Genomic DNA, 21,168 nt, shown 5'->3' on the forward strand with positions numbered 1-21,168 from the left:
ACTGAAGATAGCGAGGCCCATAACGTTAGTGCGTTGAAATCAATCTATGACAAATGAGGCAAGAATATATGGTGAGGAAAATACAGTCTCTTCAAGAAGTGGTACTGGGGAAACTGGTCAGCTGCATACAAAAGAATGAGGTTAGAATGTGTTCCAACAGCATATGTAAACACACACACACACACACACACACACACACACAACCCGCAAAAAGGATCAAAGATCTAAATATAAGACTAGAAACCATAAAAAACCTAGAAGAAAACAAGGTAGAATGCTCTTTGACATAAAGTGTATTATCTTGGATCTGTCTCCTAAGGCAAAGGAAACAAAATCAAAAGCAAACACATGAGACCAAATTAAACCTGAAAGCTTTTGCACAGCAAAGGGAGCCATGGACAAAATGAAAAGACAACATACTAAGCGGGAGAAAACACTTGCATATAATGACAGACAAATGGCTCATACAAATAAACATCCAGAAAAACAAACAAGCTGATAAAAACTGGGTGTAAGCTTCAATGGATACTTTTCCAAAGAAGGCACACAGATGGCCAACAGGCACATGAAAAGATGCTCAACATCAGTAATCATTAGAAAAATGCAAATAAAACCACAATGGGATGTTACCTCATTGTGGTCTGAATGGCCATCATCAAAAGATCACAAATAATAAGTGCTGGTGAAGATGCAGAGCAAATGGAACACTTGTGCGTGTTAAAGTGAATGTAAACTGGTGTAGCCACTGTGGAAACCGGTATTGAGGTTGCTCAAATGCTAAAAATAGAACTATCATTTGATCTAGCAATTATAAACTTGGGTACATAGCCAAAGAAACAGAAACACCAATTCAAAAGATACATGAACCCCAGTATTTACGGCAGGACCATTTACAATACCCAAGCTATGCAAGCAACTTAAGTGTCCATCAGCAGATGAAAGGATAAAGGAGATGCAGTAAATAATGCTGTTTTTCATTCACTCAGTCATGTCTGACTCTATGTAACCCCGTGGACTACAGCACGCCAGGCTTCCCTGTCCTTCACTATCTCCTAAAGTTTGCTCAAACTCAAGCCCATTGAGTTAGTGATGACATCCAACCATCTCATCCTCTGTCACCCCCTTCTCCTCCTGCCCTCAATATTAAAAGCATCAAGGTCTTACCCAATGAATCGGCTCTTCAAATTACATGGCCAAAGCATTGGAGCTACAGCTTCAGCATCAGCCCTCCCAATGAATATTAAGGGTTGATTTCCTTTAGTATTGACTGGTTCAATCTCCTTGCAGTCCACAGGACTCTCAAGAGTCTTCTTCAGCACCACAGTTCAAAAGCATCAATTCTTTGGCACTCTGCCATCTTTATGGTCCAACTCTCACATCCGTACATGACCACTGGAAAAACCAATAGCTCTGACTATACAGACCTTTGTCAGCAAAGTAATGTGTTTTAATACATTATCTAGGTTTGTCATAGCATTTCTTCCAAGGAGCAACTGTTCTTTAAAATTTCAAGCTACAGCCACCATCTGCAGTGCTTTTGGAATCCAGGAAAATAAAGTCTCTCACTGTTTCCATTGTTTCCCCATCTATTTGCCATGAAGTGATGGGACCAGATGCCATGATCTTAGTTTTTTGAATGTTGAGCTTTAAGCCAGCTTTTTCACTCTCCTCTTTCACCTTCATCAAGAGGCTCTTTAGTTCCTCTTTTCTTTCTGCCGCATTTGTGGCTCCTCTTTGCTTTTTTAGGCTGGTGTCATCTGCATATGTGAGGTTACTGGCATTTCTCCTGGCAATCTTGATTCCAGCCTGCGCTTCATCCAGTGCATTATTTCACACGATGAACTCTACATGTAAAGTAAATAAGCAGGGTGACCATATACAGCCTAGACGTACTCCTTTCCCAATTTGGAACCAATCAGTTGTTCCACATCCAGTTCTAACTGTTGCTTCTTGACTTGCATACAGGTTTCTCAGGAGGCATGTAAGATAATCTGGTGTTCCCATCTCTTGAAGAATTTTCCACAGTTTGTTGTGATCCACACAGTCAGAGATTTTAGTGCAGTCATTGAAACAAACAGATGTTGTACTGGAATTCCCTTGCTTTTTCTGATCCAACTGATATTGGCAATTGTCTGGTTCCTCTGCCTTTTCTAAACCCAGCTTGAACGTCTGGAAGTTCTCAGTTCACACACTGCTGATGCCTAAGTTGAAGGATTTTGAGCATTGCCTTGCTAGCATGTGACATGAGTTCAGTTGTGTGGTAATCTGAGCTTTCTTTGGCATTGGAATGAAAACTGACTTTTTCCAGTCCTGTGGCCATTGCTGAGTTTTCCAAGTTTGCTGGCATATTGAGTGCAGCACTTTCACAGCATCATCTTTTAGGATTTGAAAGAGCTCCCCTGGAATTCCATCACATCCACTAGCTTTGTTTGTAGTGATGGTTCCTAAGGCCCACTTGACTTCACACTCCAGGATACCTGGCTCTAGGTTAGTGACCACACCATCATGGTTATCTGGGTCATTAAGACCTTTTTTATACAGTTCTTCCATGTATTCTTGCCACCTCTTCTTAATATCTTCTGCTTCTATTAGGTCCATAGTGTTTCTGTCCTTTATTGGGCCCATCTTTGCATGAAATGTTCCCTTGGTATCTCTAATTTTCTTGAAGACATCTCTGGTCTTTCCCATTCTATTGTTTTCCCCTATTTCTTTGCATTGTTCACTTAAGGTTTTCTTCTCTCTCCTTGCTTTTCTTTGGGGAAATAAAATAAAATAATGTCATTTGCAACCACATGCAGGGACCTGGAGGGTATTGTGCTAAATGAAATGTTAGGCAGCAAAAGACAAATACTGTATGATAACACTTACATGTGAAATTTAAAAAATAAAACAAACAAATGAATATAACAAAACAGAAATACACACACAGATATAGAGAACTTGCAATTTTTAAAAAAACTAGAGAAGAGGGGAAGAGCAAGTTGGGGGGATGTGATTAAGAGACACAAACTACTATGTATAAGATAGATGAGCAACACGGACATGTTGTACAGAATCAGGAATACAGCTGTTATTTTGTAATATCTTTAAATAAAGTTTAATCTACAAAACACTGAATCATTATGTTGTACATCTGAAACTAACACTGTAAATCAACTCTACTCCAATTAAATAAATAAATAAGTTAATTAATCAAATGTCTGTTAGAATTTTGACCCAAATTAACTGAGTCCAAGGGACTCTGGCTTTTGCAAAGAGTTAACATTTTGTTCAGGGTCAGTGGACAAGGCTTGTCATTACCTCAGTGAAGGAAATGAGCTTTGAATAATTCACCTCTAAGTACAAGATTTGGTGTGGATTTTTTTTTAAGGTATTCTTTAGGAATTTCCTTGCTTTGCAAAGTATATTTATTGTATTTGGTGCAATTTGTTGTATATCAATTTTACATAAATAAAGTTGTTGAAAACACAGTCAAACTCATTTGCTGAAACGAGTGAGTGGTAAGAGAAGCTTTTGCGTCTGTAGTACATACACTGGGGGAAAGGCTGAGAAATAACTGTCCAAGCCTTCATGTCAAGAACTAGAAAAGGAACACCAAATGAAACTGAAGAAAAGATAAACAAAATCATAAAGCAAGGAAAGAAGTCAACGTATTATTACAACATATTTTTGTCTGTGTTTGTACCTGCCTGTGGTCTGTTAATCGCCTGAGAGTCTACAGGACACACAGATTCCCAGAAATGACTGTTCCTTCGTGTTCTCATGGAAACCTTGTTTTGCTTTCTCTTCTCCGACAGTTGACATACAACTGACCCAACTTGCAGAGTTGTAGCCAAGTCCAGGATGTTTGAGCTAAAGTCTGGTAAGGAAAAAATGTAGGGTGCTAGATATTGGGGAAACTTGTAACTAAATGGTTTGGTGACACTATAAATCATGGTACATCAAAGTTAGTCAATAAAAACTGGCAACTCTAGAATAAAAGAGGGGAAACTGGATGAATAAAGTCTGTCATTAGAACCAGGTCAAAGTGGAGTAGGAAAGGGTGGAGTGGGAGTCTGGGGTGAGCAGATGCAGACTATTACATACAGAATGGATTGTAAGTCAACTATATTGCAAGGTTGTTGAACGAAAAAAGACGCCGGGATTCTTGGCCCCCGGAGGAGAAGAATTCAATCCGGGGCCAGAGACAAGGCTTGATCGCTCAGAGCTTTTGTGTAATAAAGTTTTGTTAAAGTATAAAGGAGATAGAGAAAGCTTCTGACATAGGCATCAGAAGGGGGCAGAAAGAGTGCCCCCTGCTAGTCTTCAGCTGGATGTTATAGTCACTGCTGCTGCTGCTGCTGCTGCTGCTGCTAAGTCGCTCAGTCGTGTCCGACTCTGTGCAACCCCATGGACTGCAGTCCACCAGGCTCCTCCATCCATGGGATTTTCCAGGCAAGAGTACTAGAGTGGGGTGCCATTGCCTTCTCCTATATAGTCACTAGCAGTCTGTTAATGAAAGAAAGGAATGTCTTAAAACTCTTAATGGCACCAAGCCCCTCACCCATAAAATGGATTTTGGGATAATCTTGGCACCAAATGGTTCATCCTGGGCCATAAAATGATTAACTTGAATCTTGAAGAAGGGCAGATCACCATACAATAGTTTCGTTTACATAGATTAGGGGAACAATATCTGAGTATAACATACTGGTTTGTCAAGCAGGTTCTGAGCCATTTGGCAGAACCCACTCGAAGACAGAGTTTGGGGTAAATGCATAGTACATTAGCATAGCTTAAGACAAACATTTCCATAAGGAAAAGGCATTGATTATCTCTAGGTTTGAGAATAGTTAACTTCTTTCACCTGGTGAAACCAGGTGTCATTAGGGCAACACAGTATTTAAAGAGAAACCTCCTTTTAAATTTGTATCAGTTCAGTTCAGTCGCTCAGTTGTGTCCAACTCTTTGCTACCCCATGAATCGCAGCACGCCAGGCCTCCCTGTCCATCACCAACTCCCGGAGTTCACCCAGACTCACATTCATCGAGTCAGTGATGCCATCCAGCCATCTCATCCTCTGTCGTCCCCTTCTCCTCCTGCCCCCAATCCCTCCCAGCATCAGAGTCTTTTCCATTGAGTCAACTCTTCGCATGAGGTGGCCAAAGTACTGGAGTTTCAGCTTTAGCATCATTCCTTCCAAAGAAATCCAGGGCTGATCTCCTTCAGAATGGACTGGTTGGATCTCCTTGCAGTCCAAGGGACTCTCAAGAGTCTTCTCCAACACCACAGTTCAAAAGCACCAATTCTTTGGCGCTCAGCCTTCTTCACAGTCCAACTCTCACATCCATACATGACCACTGGAAAAACCATAGCCTTGACTAGATGGACCTTTGTTGGCAAAGTAATGTCTCTGCTTTTGAATATGCTATCTAGGTTGGTCATAACTTTCCTTCCAAGGAGTAAGCATCTTTTAATTTATGGCTGCAATCACCATCTGCAGTGATTTTGGAGCCCCCAAAAATAAAGTCTGACACTGTTTCCACTGTTTCCCCATCTATTTCCCATGAAGTGGTGGGACCAGATGCCATGATCTTCGTTTTCTGAATGTTGAACTTTAAGCCAACTTTTTCACTCTCCTCTTTCACTTTCATCAAGAGGCTTTTGAGTTCCTCTTCACTTTCTGCCATAAGGGTGGTGTCATCTGCATATCTGAGGTTATTGAGATTTCTCCCAGCAATCTTGATTCCAGCTTGTGCTTCTTCCAGCCCAGCGTTTCTCATGATGTATTCTGCATAGAAGTTAAATAAGCAGGGTGACAATATACAGCCTTGACGTCCTCCTTTTCCTATTTGGAACTAGTGTGTTGTTCCATGTCCAGTTCTAACTGTTGCTTCCTGACCTGCATACAAATTTCTCAAGAGGCAGGTCAGGTGATCTGGTATTCCCATCTCTTTCAGAATTTTCCACAGTTTATTGTGATCCACACAGTCAAAGGCTTTGGCATAGTCAATAAAGCAGAAATAGATGTTTTTCTGGAACTCTCTTGCTTTTTCCATGATCCAGCAGATGTTGGCAATTTGATCTCTGGTTCCTCTGCCTTTTCTAAAACCAGCTTGAACATCAGGAAGTTCACGGTTCACATATTGCTGAAGCCTGGCTTGGAGAATTTTGAGCATTACTTTACTAGCGTGTGAGATGAGTGCAATTGTGTGGTAGTTTGATCATTCTTTGGCATTGCCTTTTTTGGGATTGGAATGATAGAGAAGGAAAAAAATATTGCTAGTTTGTTTCCTTCTGCCGCTTAAGAGAGATAAAAATGTCTGACACTTGCAGGCTATTTTCCTCCGTTTGAAGACCCCTGGCCTTCCTGCCTGTTACCCTCTCAATATCTCAATTAAAAAAAAAAAAGGTAAAATTATCTTTGATAAAGACAGAGCAAAATCAGAAATGTTGACTGAAAGCATGACCTTTCTTAAGAAGGAAGCTTTTCTACTATGTTAAGCAAGTGGCTACTAACCTCTCTCTTGCCCTTTCCATTCCCCTAACACACCATGTGCTCCTAGGATGCAGATCTGATGTCTCTATTATTCTTAAATGATCTGATAAGGCCTCTCATGGAATGGCTGGTTCCAAACGTTGAGCAGGAGAATCCAAGATGACCTCAAACAGCCTTTTGTTAATTTTGTTCTGGTTGTTGGCACTGACGCTGAGGGGTGACTTTCGATAAGTCTGGAGATACTAAAGACATCATCTTTTTGAGGCCTTCAGTGACTTGAGGAAAACAAATGGTTACACTCAATTAAGCATTTGTGAAAAGCCATAAATTTGTGGTTATAATAGAAAAGGGGCAGGTAATAGAAAATGTGCTAGAGAATGTCCCTTGGTCAAAAAAATAAAGGATTAATCATGAAACCATATAATAATTAACTGAAGTATTTGGATATGATAGTTGATAAGTCTCAGGAGGTGGATTATAGGGGAACACACATGTAGTTATGATCCTGGACAAAACAGAACCACCCAGGTAGAGGAGGAACACAGCCATCAGGGGTGATGAGGAAAACTGGTTCATATCGGCTGCAGAAGCCTGGACATTGATACATTGCTGTCATCCCAGAGCACAAGGCCAAGCACTTCTTCCAGATAAAGATCCAGCTTTGCCAACACTGGTGGGGTTCAAACACCAGGAGAAACACATGCTAGCAAATGCCCGCCAACCTGTACCTCATCCAAGGTCATGGGGAGGTCATTCAGAATGATGGGAGGTCATCCATGAGTATTAATGACAAACTTGTTCTTTTCTGACCTTTTAGTCAACTCCCGTGGTGATGGTACAGCTGGAGACAGTGGGGTCCATACAGACATGCTCCTCTCAGTTCAGTCAGCTTCTGGAGATGGTGGGGGTCCATACAGACATGCTCCACTCAGTTCAGTCAGCTTCTGGAGACAGGGAGGGCCTTGCAGATATGCCTCTATCAGTTCAGTCACATTCTGAGACAGTGAGGGCCATGCAAACATGCTCTGTTCAGTTCAGTCAGCATGTGGAGACAGTGGCGGGCATGCGACATGCTTCACTCAGTCAGTCAGCTTCTGAGACAGTGGAGGCCATGAACACATGCTCCTCTCAGTTCAGTCAGGTTCTGGAGACTGTGGGAACAATGCAGACAAGCTCCCCTCAGTTCAGTCACCTTCTGAGACAGTGGGGCCATGCAGACATGCTCCTCTCAGTTCAGTCACCTTCTGGAGATGGTGGGGGCAATGCAGACATGCTTCACTCAGTTGGTCAGTTTCAGAGACAGTGGGAGCCATGCAGACGTTCTCCTCTCAGTTCAGTCAGCTTCAGGACACAGTGGAGTAAATGCAGTCATGCTCCTCTCAGTTCAGTCAGCTTCTGGTGACAGTGATGGCCATGGAGATATGCTCTTCTCATTTCAGTCTGCTTCTGAGACAGTGGGGGCCATGCAGACACGCTTTGCTCAGTCAATGAGCTTCTGAGACATTGGGAGCCATGAAGACCTGCTCCTCACAGTTCAATAAGCTTCTGGAGACTGTGTGGGTGATGCAGAGAAACTCCCCTCAGTTCACTCAGATTCTGAGACAGTAGGACAATGCAGACATGCTCCTCCCTATTCAGGCAGTTCTAGAGACATTGGGGGCCATGCAGACATACTCTTCTCAGTTCAGTCAGCTTCTGGACACAGGGGGAGGCGGGGAATGCCAGACATGCTTCTTTCAGTTCAGTCACCTTCGGGAGACAGTGAGGGCCATACAGACATGCTCCGCTCAGTTCAGTCAGCTTCTGACAGGGTGGGGCCATGCAGACATGCTCCTCTATGTTCCATTAGCTTCTGGTTATAGTTTGTGCCATGGAGACATGCTCCTCTCAGTTCAGTCAGCTTCTGAGACTGTGGGGGCCATACAGACATGCTTCACTCAGTGACTCAGCTTCTGAGACACTGAGGGCCATGAAGACATGCTTGTCTCAATTCAGTCAGCTTCTGAGACAGTGAGGACCATTCAGAAATTCTCAGTTAAGTCAGGTTCTGGAAACAGTGAGGGCCATGTAGATATGCTCCTCTCAGTTCAGTCAGGTTCTGGACACAGTGGGGAAATTCAGACACTCCTCTCAGTTCTGTCAGCTTCTGAGACAGTGGGGCCATGCGGACATGCTCCTCTTAGTTCAGTCAGCTTCTGAGACAAACTTGAACAGATTACATTGTCAAAGGCTTCAGGTTTGGTTCACAAGTAACTTACTAGGTTAGCGTGGTGGTGTGGTGTTAATCGCTCAGTCGTGTTCAACTCTTTGCGACCCCGTGAGCTGTGGCCCACCAGGTTCCTCTGTCCTTGAAACTCTCCAGGCAAGAATACTGGAGTGATTTGCCATTCCCTTCTTCATGATCTATCCTACCCAGGGATTGATCCCAGGTCTCTCACATTTCAGGCCGATTGTTTACCATCTTAGCCACTAGGGAAACCCACTAGGTTAGGGTATGACTGTCAAAATATGCTCCATGAAGGCTGATTCTTGGTGATATTAACACATAACCCAAAATATTAATGATGGGCCCTACGGCCAAACATGTATGGGAAATTCTGGTTCAACACAAAAATAAAAATGTATTAACTGGTTTCCAGGAAGATTTTTCAGAGCTTGACCTTAACAACTTCACTTGAAGACTCGGAACAGGTGCGAGTGTGCAGCATGAAATGCCTTGTCTCTTGATGCGTCTTCAAGGGGCTGCACAGAGTCCAGTCATCTGCACATTCAGTGACTGTCCTAGACCCCCAACTGGTTCACAAAGCCTTCTTTGGGGCTGATCCAAAGTCACTTTCATCTGTAATTACTCAGTAACTCTTCATCCCATGCAGAGGAAAGGAATCACCCATGAGTAGTGCTCACAAGAGATAATCTCTTACGATGGGATTACCTAATCTGTAACCTAAGGTTCCACTTCCTTCACTCACTGTCACCTCTGAAATTGCCAAAGACTAGATGATAATTTGGTACTAGTTTTATGATAAGTTCAACAAAGAAATTTATATTAGTACATTGACCTAAATTTAAATTTCCAAGTGTAAAATCCTACCTGCACCACCTCTTCTGTTAAACAGCTGAACAAGTGGCAGCCACAGTGGGGCAGGGTCCTAGAGGTGAACGCAGGACAAGTCACAGGACCCACTAATGCTTGTCCAGAAGACCCAGGCATGGAGCCTTTTGGCAAACACTGGAGGTCAATGTTCTGAAGGAGAACAAAGTCAGAATGGGGCAGATACACTGTGATGTCAATCCAGGGGCCTGATGGACAGCAGAAGATAGGGTGATGAACAATGGGCAAGGACCAGATGAGTTAAGAGAGGCAGGATGTGGGTGCTGAAAGGATTCTGGATGTGGAGTGCACGCACCTGCAATGGCTTTTTGTGCAGCCCTTGGCCAGCTCACACGGGAGTGCCACGTGCCTGAGAGTCCCTGACACTCAACAGATACAGTGGCCAAGGCTCCATAAAGCCACACTGAAATGACATTTTCAGAGAAGAGAGGGAGAAACTCTGCTCACTTTGTTCCCAACCATAATAAATCTACCTTTTCTTTTAGGGATTTTGAATTTTCAAAAGGTGTACACGGCTGATGTAATTTTTTGGTTCAGTCGCTCAGTCATGTCTGACTCTGCAACCCATGGACTGCATCACACCAGGCTTCCCTGTCCATCACCAACTCCTGGAGCTTACTCAAATTCATGTCCATTGAGTCAGTGATGCCATCCAACCATCTCATCCTCTGTCGTCCCCTTCTCCTTCTGCCTTCAATCTTTCCCAGCATCAGGGTCTTTTTCAATGAGTTATTTCTTCACATCAGGTGGCCAAAGTATTGGAGTTTCAGCTTCAGCATCAGTCCTTCCAATGAATATTCAGGACTGATTTCCTTTAGGATGGACTGGTTGGATCTCCTTGCAGTCCAAGTGACTCTCAAGAGTCTTCTCCAACACCACAGTTCAAAAGCATCAGTTCTTTAGTGCTCAACTTTCTTTATGGTCCAACTCTCACATCCATACATGACTACTGGAAAAACCATACATTTAATTAGATGGACCTTTGTTGGCAAAGTAATGTCTCTGCTTTTTAATACGATGTCTAGAGTGGTCATAGCTTTTCTTCTAAGGAGCAAGTGTCTTTTACTTTCACAGCTGCAGTAGCCATCCGCATTGATTTTGGAGCCCAATAAAATAAAGTCTCTCACTGTTTCCATTGTTTCCCCATCTATTTGCTATGAAGTGATGGGACCAGATGCCATAATCTTAATTTTTTGAATGTTGAGTTTTAAGTCAAATTTTCACTCTTCTCTTGACTTATGTCAAGAGGCTCCTTAGTTCTTCTTCACTTTCTGACATAAGGGTGGTGTCATCTGCATATCTGAGGTTATTGATATTTCTCCCAGCAATCTTGATTCCAGCTTGTGCTTCATCCAACCCAGCACTGTGCATGATGTACTCTGCATAGAAGTTAAATAGGCAGGGTGACTATATACAGCCTTGACATACTCCTTTCCCAATTTGGAACCAGTACATTGTTCTATGTCTAATTCTAACTGTTGCTTCTTGACCTGCACACAGGTTTCTCAGGAGTCAGGAAAGGTGATCTGGTATTCCCATCTCTTTCAGAATTTTCCACAGTTTGTTGTGGTCCACACAGTCAAAGGCTTTGGCATAGTCAATAAAGCAGAAGTAGAGTTTTTTCTAGAACTCTCCTGCTTTTTCTATGATCCAGCAGATGTTGGCAATTTGATCTCTTGTTCCTCTGTCTTTTCTAAATCCAGCTTGAATATCTGGAAGTTCTCAGTTCCTGCACTACTGAAGCCCAGCATGGAGAATTTTGAGCATTACTTTGCTAGTGTATGAGATGAGTGCAATTGTTTGGTAGTTTGAACATTCTCTGGCATTGTCTTTCTTTGGGATTGGAATGAAAACTGACCTTTTCCAGTCCTGTGGCCACTGCTGAGTTTTCCAAATGTGCTGGCATACTGAGTGTAGCACTTTCACAACATCATCTTTTAGGATTTGAAATAGCTCAGCTGGAATTCCCACATTTCCTCTAGCTTTGTTCATAGTAATGTTTCCCAAGGCCCACTTGACTTCACATTCCTGGATGTCTGGCTCTAGGTGAGTGACCACACCATCCTGGTTATCTGGGTCATTAAGACCTTTTTTGAATAGTTCTGTGTATTCTTGCTATCTCTTTTCAATCTCTTCTGCTTCTGTTAGGTCCTTACCATTTCTGTCCTTTATCATGCCCATCCTTGCATGAAATGTTCCCTTGATATCTCCAATTTTTAAAAGAAATCTCTAGCCTTTCCCATTCTATTGCTTTCCTCTATTTCTTTGCACAGTTCATTTAAGGAGGCCTTCCTGTATCTCCTTGCTAGTCTGTGGAACTCTGCACTCAGTTGGGTGTATCTTTCCATTTCTCTTTTGCTTTTCACTTCTCTTCTTTCCTCAGCTATTTATAAGGCCTCCTCAGACAACCACTTTGCCTTCTTGCATCTCTTTCCCTTGGGGATGGTTTTAGTTAGCACTCTTGTACAGTGTTTGAGCCTCCACCCATAGTTCTCCAGGTGCCCTGTCTCCCGGGTCGAAGCCCTTGAATCCATTCACCATCCCCACTGTACAATCATAAGGGATTTGATTTAGCTCATGGCCTAGTGGTTTCCCTACTTTCTTCAACTTAAGCTTGAATTCTGCAATGAGTTCATGATCTGAGCCATGGTCAGTTCCCAGAAATTATGTTATAAAAATTAATCAGGCCACTTACTGACATCCGAATACCCTTTGTCCTCATTATACATGATCTTACCTTTTACTTCTCAAGGGTCTTTCTCACAGGGACCCTGTGGTGCCCAAGGGTGTTTTCCCTGTTGATTTCCATCTCAGTGAGCCCAGTCAGCACTGTCAATAAATGCGTTTTAGGATTCCTCCTTAAGGGAACCACAACCAATGCTTAATCCACAGGTCAAAAAGACTAACCTTGGGTCCCCCTTCCCTTCTCATCTAGGGCTTTGTAGACATGTTAAGGGAAATAACTACCTGTCGTCAAGGAGGCTTGGGGACAAGACATGCTTGGCCCAGGTGCACACACAAACATTTAGACCCAGGAGTGGAGCAATGGGCATGGTTTTCTCTTTTCATGAGAGTGTTTGAGGAAAGGCAGCAAGACAAACCCTGACCAAGAATGAAAGAAATAAGATCAAAAAGCAACAAACTTAATACTTCAGAATACACACAATGGCTATTAAACAGCTATAAAAGCCCATGGAAAATAAATAAATGGAATAAGCTTGTGCCTTTCAGATTTCATGAATTCCAATGTTCTAAGTTCCCAAGAGGACACGGTTACATATGGGCTCCAGGTTCAGGCAGGACCATGTGTGCCTTGAGTCACTGGGAAGAAGTGTAGACAGAGGTCTTGATTCCAGAGACCTGCAGCCACCTACCTTCTGCTCCGTGTGGATCCAGCACAGCACAGGTGGGAAGCGCCGCTGGCAGCCCACCAAGACCCCACCCAGTTTTCCTGGTCCACAGAGACGTTCCCTGATGCCCACACGGCAGAGGTGGTGGCCTCACACTCCGGCCTTGGGGCACATGGTAAGGCTCTGCCCTTGCAGTTGCTGATGAGGGCAGGAGTGTGTGGCCCAACTTCAGCCAATGAGTCATGAAGGAGCAGTCCAGCTGAGAGGCTTCAGGAGAGAAACACAAATAGAAAGAAACCATTTTTTCTTCTCTGTGTTCTCAGGCCCGTGTCTTCTCACGGCTGAACACCACATGCTCCCTCGCCTGCTGGTTCTTTCTTCTCGGTGTTCTCAGGCCCGTGTCTTCTCACGGCTGAACACCACAGGCCCACACCTGCTGGTTCTTGTGCTTGCACGTGATGCCAAAAACTGCAGTCTGTGCAAACTGCAAGCCGTGGGAGAGGAAAGACAAAAAGGCAGCCTGTTAGCAGCAGAGCAGGACGCTGGAAAGATCCTGGGCCCTGAGTAGTGGCCGCCAGCTCTGTTCACTCAGTTTCAAGCCACTCTACCACCAGGCTTATCGTCATGTGAAATAATGACTTTGATATTTTCTTTGAGTCATTTTTAGGTGTATTATATTTTCTGTATTCAAAAACATGCTAACTGCTCAGAGTAAAGCCAAGATTATATTTATAGCTGAAGATAAAAAATTAGAGAGTATAGAAAATTTCTGCCACTACAAACATATATAAGCCAGAAGCCATCCTTGAAATAATCTAATAAGCATAAATTTAATAAGAATAAATACAATAAAAACCTATGTACCCATCATTCCACCCACCTCTATTGAATGTCATTTTATTATATTGTTTAGGGGTTTTACTATTGAAAAATAAAATATTATAGATAGAACTCAAGTCCCAAGTTTTCTCTTCACTGGAAAAGATAATAAAAATTGTATGAACGAATATAAATAAGCTTTTCTATACAGATATAACTTTGATAAAAGAACCTAAAGGAGAACTTCTAAAATCCCTCCAGAAGAGTATAATTAGTATCATTCAACTAAGGCTAAAAGGACATAAACCACAGAGCAACTTCAATGGTTTTTGTGTGAGAAATGATTGACATTGTGTTTCGGGTATGGTTTTCTTGTTTCCTCTGTTGCTAACTCTAACAAGATCACCTTGACTCTAAGCTTTGCTTCCAAAGAGCTAATATGCTCCTTTACCACTACCTGTAAAGCACCTAGAATGCTTGAGGAAAGTAAAAGTACATACACGGCACTTTTCTTGCCATAATGCCATTTACCAACAAGATTAAATTTTGCATTATTTTGGCAAAGAACACTGTTTCAGGCCTGGGGTCTAGGCTGTTGGAAGAAAATAGGGCATATTATTATCACATTAAAAGTAAGTATAAATAGTTTACAAGAGAAAAAAAAAGCTGTTTCGCTGTTTAGAAACTCAAAAGATTTAAAATTGAACTAATTGAACTTCTAACATCAGATATAATTAATAGGTACTGAGAAACTGTTATTGAAAACCTTTTTATGCTCAGATGACTTACATAGGAATGTGGTAACAAATCAGGGAAGAAAATCATGGACATGTTCAACCTTCAAGTATTATGGGAATAACACCAAGAAATGTTCACTGAACTGACCTTTGGTTTCTAAAGTTAATGCAAATATTTGAATTTTACTATCTCCCAACAATCAATAGTTAGAAACAAATGTGCAAGTAGATTCCACTACTTTACAAGCAGACTTGCAATTTGTAAATGTTGGAAGTCCAAGAAACAAGCCAGCTGTAAAAGTACAGGACAAATTAAAACCTACCAAGTCAGTGCCCCTGAGGACGATTTCATCTGACAGGCCTCGTAATTCACGACCTGCAGAGGAATCTCTTCTAGCAATATGGTTTTTCTCTGAAGACCCCTAACAGGGATTTGAGCGCAGGCCCACAGGCTGCAGCTTGCCGAGGCATTACTGAGAACTACCGTCATGCACAAGTCAGGGCCGAGCTCCACTCCTGAGTATCTGTGTCCACACAGGGGAGGTGGGAGGGCCTGGCTGGAGTCCCTGAGCCAAGAGCCATTTGTGCTCAGGTTATGGGATTTAGAGACTGCAGGTTGCTTTCCCAGCAAAATGAGGGATCATTCCCAATTCTCCCATCTGGTGTGGAATCTCCACCATAAATATTTAATCCTCTCCAGCACTGCACATGGATAACACTCTGCTGTCATCAACGGCAGCTTGTCCAGAGGACACCCAGGAGAGGCTGAGTCAGTTGTCCCAGCACAGCCCTCTTCGGTGGTCATTCTATTGTTCAACAGTTCTTGAAGATTCAGTATGAAATACAATAAACTAGGAAATTGGGCAAGAATGAGAAACCATGGGAGGGAAAAGGAAGAGAAGAGGGAAGGTCTTATATTTAGATTCTAATGGAAACAAAGATTGGCTCTAACACACTGTTCCAAATGGCCCACAGGTCTCTCAGGCAAACCAATTCTGCGAACCACCTCAGCAGAAGCTACCACAACTTTTACACATGACTTTCGTTTTAGCTCCCATTTCAGGAGGAACCCAGCAAACACTTTTCCTCTGGACTCTACCAGGCAGGAATCCCCTTTTCACCATCTGAGGTCTCTACTCATTGAACCCCATGGCCTCTGCCGATTCTGAGTGCAGTGTGTGCATTACCCATTCTCGATGCGGTCCGTCTCCCTAGCACACAGGTGCCCTTGTGCTCTGCTCCCTCATAACTACACTCTGGGTCTTGGCATAAGGCACTTCTCTGGAAACACCCAGCACTCATAGCTGATGCTCAACAGCAACAAAAAATGCTTCTTCTGGCTTTGTTTTTCAAAGTTTGGGAAGTCTTCCCTGGTCTATGTGCTCCTGGACATCAGCAATGTTTGCAGGACTCTTGGAGGCTTTGGGGCCCCCAGCAGTTCCAGTAGTCTTCAAATAGCTGCTATTTGTAACCCAAATGTTGGGAAGACACACAGTGTGGTGAATGCAGACGGGCGTTCAGGGGACCACTCACTAAATGACCAGTCATGACAACAGTCCTCCGCACCTTCCCCTGGACCAGAGAAGTGATGGGGCATCAAGAGAATTAATATTTTCCTGTAATAATAACACTGCCAATGTTGAGATAAAATTCTTAGGAACTGCCTAAACCTCCAATGCTTTGCTTAGTGTTTCTCCAATCAGAGTCAACAAGGGAGGAAGGGCAGCTGATGGAAGTCAAAGGATAGACAAGGATGCAACTTTGGGAACCTGGCTTCTATGGACAGGCTTTACGCAAATTCGACGTATTACCAATTAACAGACATATTACCAATGTATAAGAATATTAACAGACTTATTACCAATGTATAAGAATTCATTTCCTTCAAGAGAAGTTGAAATGTTTCCAGTTCTTGCTCTGGCTAAGAAGATATTGAGAAGCTTTGAGTCAAAACTTCCAGCACTGCCTGAGATTCAGTAGCCACTAACTGCCCCTGAAGAGGTCCGGTCTTGGTCTTCAACTCCTGAGAGTGATCTGCAACTATCTGGAGCCTTGAGCCAGACGCAGTAACAAGATGGTGTAAGGTATGGGCCCCAGGGCCTGCAGCATGGGATTTATGGACAGATATGCCACGAGGACAGTTAGTCATGCCTATGAAACAGGGTCCCAGTAACAATTCCACACACCAAGGCTGGGGTACTTCTGGTTGACTGGCCATCACACACAGATGCCCGCAGAGTCCTGGTTCCACAGGGAGAGGGCCACAGAGGCTCCCCTCACGGTGCATCTCCAAGACCCTGTCCTACACACATCTCCCCATGGCTGACCTTGGTCTGTGTTTTCTCTGCATTAAATCATAACTGTAAATATCCAATTCTCAGCAAGTCCTTCTAGGGACTTGTTAAACTTGACAGAGGTTTGCAGGCCCTGAACCTGCAGTCAGTGTCAGAAGTGAGAGGACTGTGGCCTCTGACTTCCTGGTTGTCTAAGCCCTTTGCATCAGGGTAAGGTTTTGGCTAAGTCAAATTGAATCATTTCTCTGCTTAAAACCCTCAGCGGTCTCCCATGTCACCTGAGGTCCTCCCAGAGGCTTCACCACAAGTCCACGCTGACAGGTCTTCTCTGAGACCACTCCCAACTCCCACATCTCTCTGCTCAAGCCCTGGGCCTTCCTGCTGCTCACTGACCAGACAGAGCAGCGTACTGCCTCAGGACCTCTGTGGCCAGTTCCTCTGCTCTCCCCTCAGTCATTCCAACTGCCCGCCCCTCATCTCCTCAGATATCCCTATTGTGAAGCCTGGTAGCCATGAACAGACCACTTGTTCTGTCTCATTTCTCTCCAAACACTCCAAAATTCACGTTTACATGTCTTGTTTAATGTTCTCTCCGTGAGTTCTATTCTCCACTGAACTTCCACACTTAGAACAGAGTACACAGGATGCACTCGGGAAATACTTGTGGATGGTGAGATGAATGAATAGTGCCTGCCCCACACCTCACAAAGCACTGGGAGGGAGAGAGATCACACCCGAAACCAGGCAGCTCAGCAAATGCACACACACTCTTCTGGGAGGAGAGAATAAGACAGGATGAGAGGAAGAAGTTCCAGACTCCAGGGCATGGGGTGGGGGTGGGGGGTAGAGCATCTGACTTGATATGGATGGGTCTCATAATTATATCATTTTATATAAAGTTGTCATAAACTCCAAGGAGAGGCTGCCTTCTGAAACTTGGGAAAGGAAAAGTGGGTGAGTGCTTGTGATTGAAAGTTACCGTGGGAAATGTAGCTCAGGGTCAACAAGGGAAGAAGGGCAGTTGATGGAAGCCAGAGGACGGATGAGGACGAAACTCTGGGAACCTGCTTCTACAGACAGGCTTTACCCAAATTCAAGCAATGAGACCTCTAAGCTTCGACAAGAGATAAACTAGATGTTTTGAAGACTCAATTCACTCAAAAACTCAGATACAATGGAGAATGGTATAATTTTTAAGAAATAAAGCTTTATAACCACAAGAAAGAAGCACTGAATTCAAGTGAAGTTATTTTTAAAGTTGCTAAAGTGAAAAACCCAATGAAAAATTCTTGACTCAATTTTTATTTCCTACAAATATGCAAATTAGCCAGTTTAATCACTACCATCATATTGGGAAAAAAATCCATTAGAGCAAGAAAGAAGAGGTTCCTCACATGAGATTTTTCTGGCGAAATAAAAATCATTTTCTTGACCTCAAAATCTGTTCTACTAAACAAGTCTAAAAGGCCCATGGCTCCATTTCCTAGGGCATCAGAAGTCTCCAGGTGCTTCCCAACCTGCCTTCTGCCTTAAGAGACAGGGGATGCTGTGACTCCTCCCACAGCACAGGAATGCACACAGCTGAACTTGGGGGAAAGGGAGTGTCTTCATAGAAAGCCTTGAAGCTTGTGACTGGCAAAGAGCAGATTGTAAGAAATACACATTTCTGCCCCATTCCCATGACCCCTTATGACTGTATCATGCCACGTCCAAGGGTCACCCGTTCACTTCTGACAGAAGAAAAGTATTTCTCTGTGTGTGGATCTGCTCTGACAGGTAGAGGACAATGCCACCTCCAGGCTTCCTATGTGCTTGGCACAGTGATGACCTTATGGGATGAAAGGGGTATTGTGAATGCTGAGCAGCTGGAGGGGCTGAGAGCAGGGAGACACTGCAAGGGCCAGTGTTTGCCAACCCACCGATGACCCAAGAGTGGACGCAGCAGGAAAACCAACGACAACACATCAGTAATTGTGGGGTGACTCCCAGGAAGGAGATCTGGGTCAAAAAGGTTAGGGAGTGACATCACCACACAGCAGGGCTTCAGTTCAGTTCAGTCGCTTAGTTGTGTCCGACTCTTTGTGACCCCATGAACCGCACAACGCCAGGCCTCTCTGTACATCACCAACTCCTGGAGTTTATTCAAATTCATGTCCATTGAGTCGGTGATGCCATCCAACCATCTCATCCTCTGTCGCCCCCTTTTTCTTCTGCCTTCAATCTTTCCCAGCATCAGGGTCTTTTCCAATGAGTCAGTTCTTTGCATCATGTGGCCAAAGTATTGGAGCTTCAGCTTCAGCATCAGTCTTTTCAATGAATATTCAGGACTGATTTTCTTTAGGATGGACTGGTTGGATCTCCCTGCAGTCCAAGGGACTCTCAAGAGTCTTCTCCAACACCACAGTTCAAAAGCATCAATTCTTCGGTGCTCAGCTTTCTTTATATGTGAGTCCAATTCTCACATCCATACATGACCACTGAAAAAACCATAGCTTTGCCTAGATGGACCTTTGATGGCAAAGTAATGTCTCTGCTTTTTAATATGCTGTCTAGGGTGGTCACAACTTTTTTTCCAAGGAGCAAGCATCTTTTAATTTCATGGCTGCAGTCACCATCTGCAGTGATTTTGGAGCAAGGAAAATAAAGTCTGTCACTGTTTTCCCATCTATTTGCCATTAAGTGATGGGACCAGATGCCGTGATCTTACTTTTCTGAATGTTGAGCTTTAAGCCAACTTTTTCACTCTCCTCTTTCATTTCATCAAGAGGCTCTTTAGTTCTTCTTTGCTTTCTGCCTTAAGGGTGGTATCATCTGCATATCTGAGGTTATTGATATTTCTCCCAGCAATCTTGATTCCAGCTTGTGCTTCTTCCAGCCCAGCGTTTCTCATGATGTACTCTGCATATAAGTTAAATAAGCAGGGTGAAAATATACAGCTTTGACATACTCCTTTCCTACTTGGAACTAGTCTGTTGTTCCATGTCCAGTTCTAACTGTTGCTTCCTGACTTGCGTATAGGTTTCTCAAGAGGCAGGTCAGGAGGTCTGGTATTCCCATGTCTTTCAGAATTTTCCACAGTTTGTTGTGATCCACACAGTCAAAGGCTTTGGCATAGTCAATAAAGCAGAAATAGATGTTTTTCTGGAACTCTCTTGCTTTTTTTGATGATCCAACGGATGTTGGCAATTTGATCTCTGGTTGCTCTGCCTTTTCTAAATCCAGCTTGAACATCTGGAAGTTCATGGTTCACTTACTGTTGAACCTGGCTTGGAGAATTTTGAGCATTAGTGTGTGAGATGAGTGCAACTGTGCAGTAGTTTGAGCATTCTTTGGCATTGCTTCTCTTTAGGACTGGAATGAAAACTGACCTTTTCCAGTCCTGGGGCTTAAGCAGGGCTTAAGTCAGAGCATTTGTTACTGTGGAATCCAACTGAATGTCCATCATTCTAAAAACGCCTGCTGAGGGTGTAAATTGTGGAATCCATAGCGTCAGGGGACAATCTTCTGGGACAATCTTCTAAGGGGCCAAGTGATACTCAAGTCACACTGGGACAAAAGAAAGAGGAAGAAAGCGCTCTGATCTGTGCACCTCAAGCATGACTGAGTTTCGCATCCTCCTTCTCAAGACACTTTTCGTCTATATATGTGACGTGTGTGCTGTGAGAACGTGCTGAGATGCTCTCCTTCCCATGCTGTCCTTGCACTGACATTTCGACCAAAACAAGGAGACGCTGGTGCTCAGCATCCTGCTCTGGGAACAGAGGAGAACAAGAGTTTGCTCCGGGCCTTTTTCCGTGTTACTCGACACTGTCCTGCATGTTACACTGTCATGAGTCATGTCTTCACCAGGATTCACAAGACTCGCTTCTACAGGCACCCTAGTGGTACAATGTCCCCCAAGTGGCCTCCTAGGTGGACCCCCCCACAACCATTCATGCATACTGTGGGGTGACAAGGCCAAGCTCTGAGGGGTTCTTTCTGTGTCACCTTCATCTGCAGGAAGATGACCTCATCGACCCAGAGAAGGCACATATACCTCTTCTTTGAGTTTCACACTGAGAAGTCACTTACAAGAGTGGTGACCAACTCTAGTGAGTCAGAGTTGGTTTGGGGACTGACTTCTGAGCATCTGGGCCATGGAACACTGTCCGTCTCACACATCAGTCATGCTGGAAGCTCTGGCTCATAAGGAAAAGCTTACAGGCCCCTCACATAAACCAGAGGCACAGGTTGTGCATCCCAGGTCCAACTCCAGATATTACCTGATGGAACTATTAGAAGAATAAGGAAGCCAGGCTTCCCTTCACCACTGATTCCTCCAAGGGGGTATAAAACTCTCCTTAACACATGTACATTCATGGTGGATTCAAGTCAATGT

General features: G+C 43.6%; 1 protein-coding gene across 2 annotated transcripts in view; it reads right to left on the minus strand.

The window, feature by feature from the left end:
* WDR27 (WD repeat domain 27) overlaps positions 1–21,168 on the minus strand; it is a 197,384-nt gene that overhangs the window by 15,823 nt on the left and 160,393 nt on the right. Inside the window, exon 27 of one of the 2 annotated variants that reach the window (XM_061428593.1) lies at positions 1,160–13,424. The exons of the other annotated variant lie outside the window; for it this stretch is intronic. Within the exon in view, the coding sequence (XP_061284577.1) occupies positions 13,347–13,424 (78 nt within the window). The 3' untranslated portion in view covers positions 1,160–13,346. Of the gene's footprint in view, positions 1–1,159; positions 13,425–21,168 lie in introns of those variants that run through there. 2 annotated transcript variants of the gene reach the window in all.

Source organism: Bos javanicus, chromosome 9 (genome assembly GCF_032452875.1).
Source record: "Bos javanicus breed banteng chromosome 9, ARS-OSU_banteng_1.0, whole genome shotgun sequence".
NCBI lineage: Eukaryota > Metazoa > Chordata > Mammalia > Artiodactyla > Bovidae > Bos > Bos javanicus.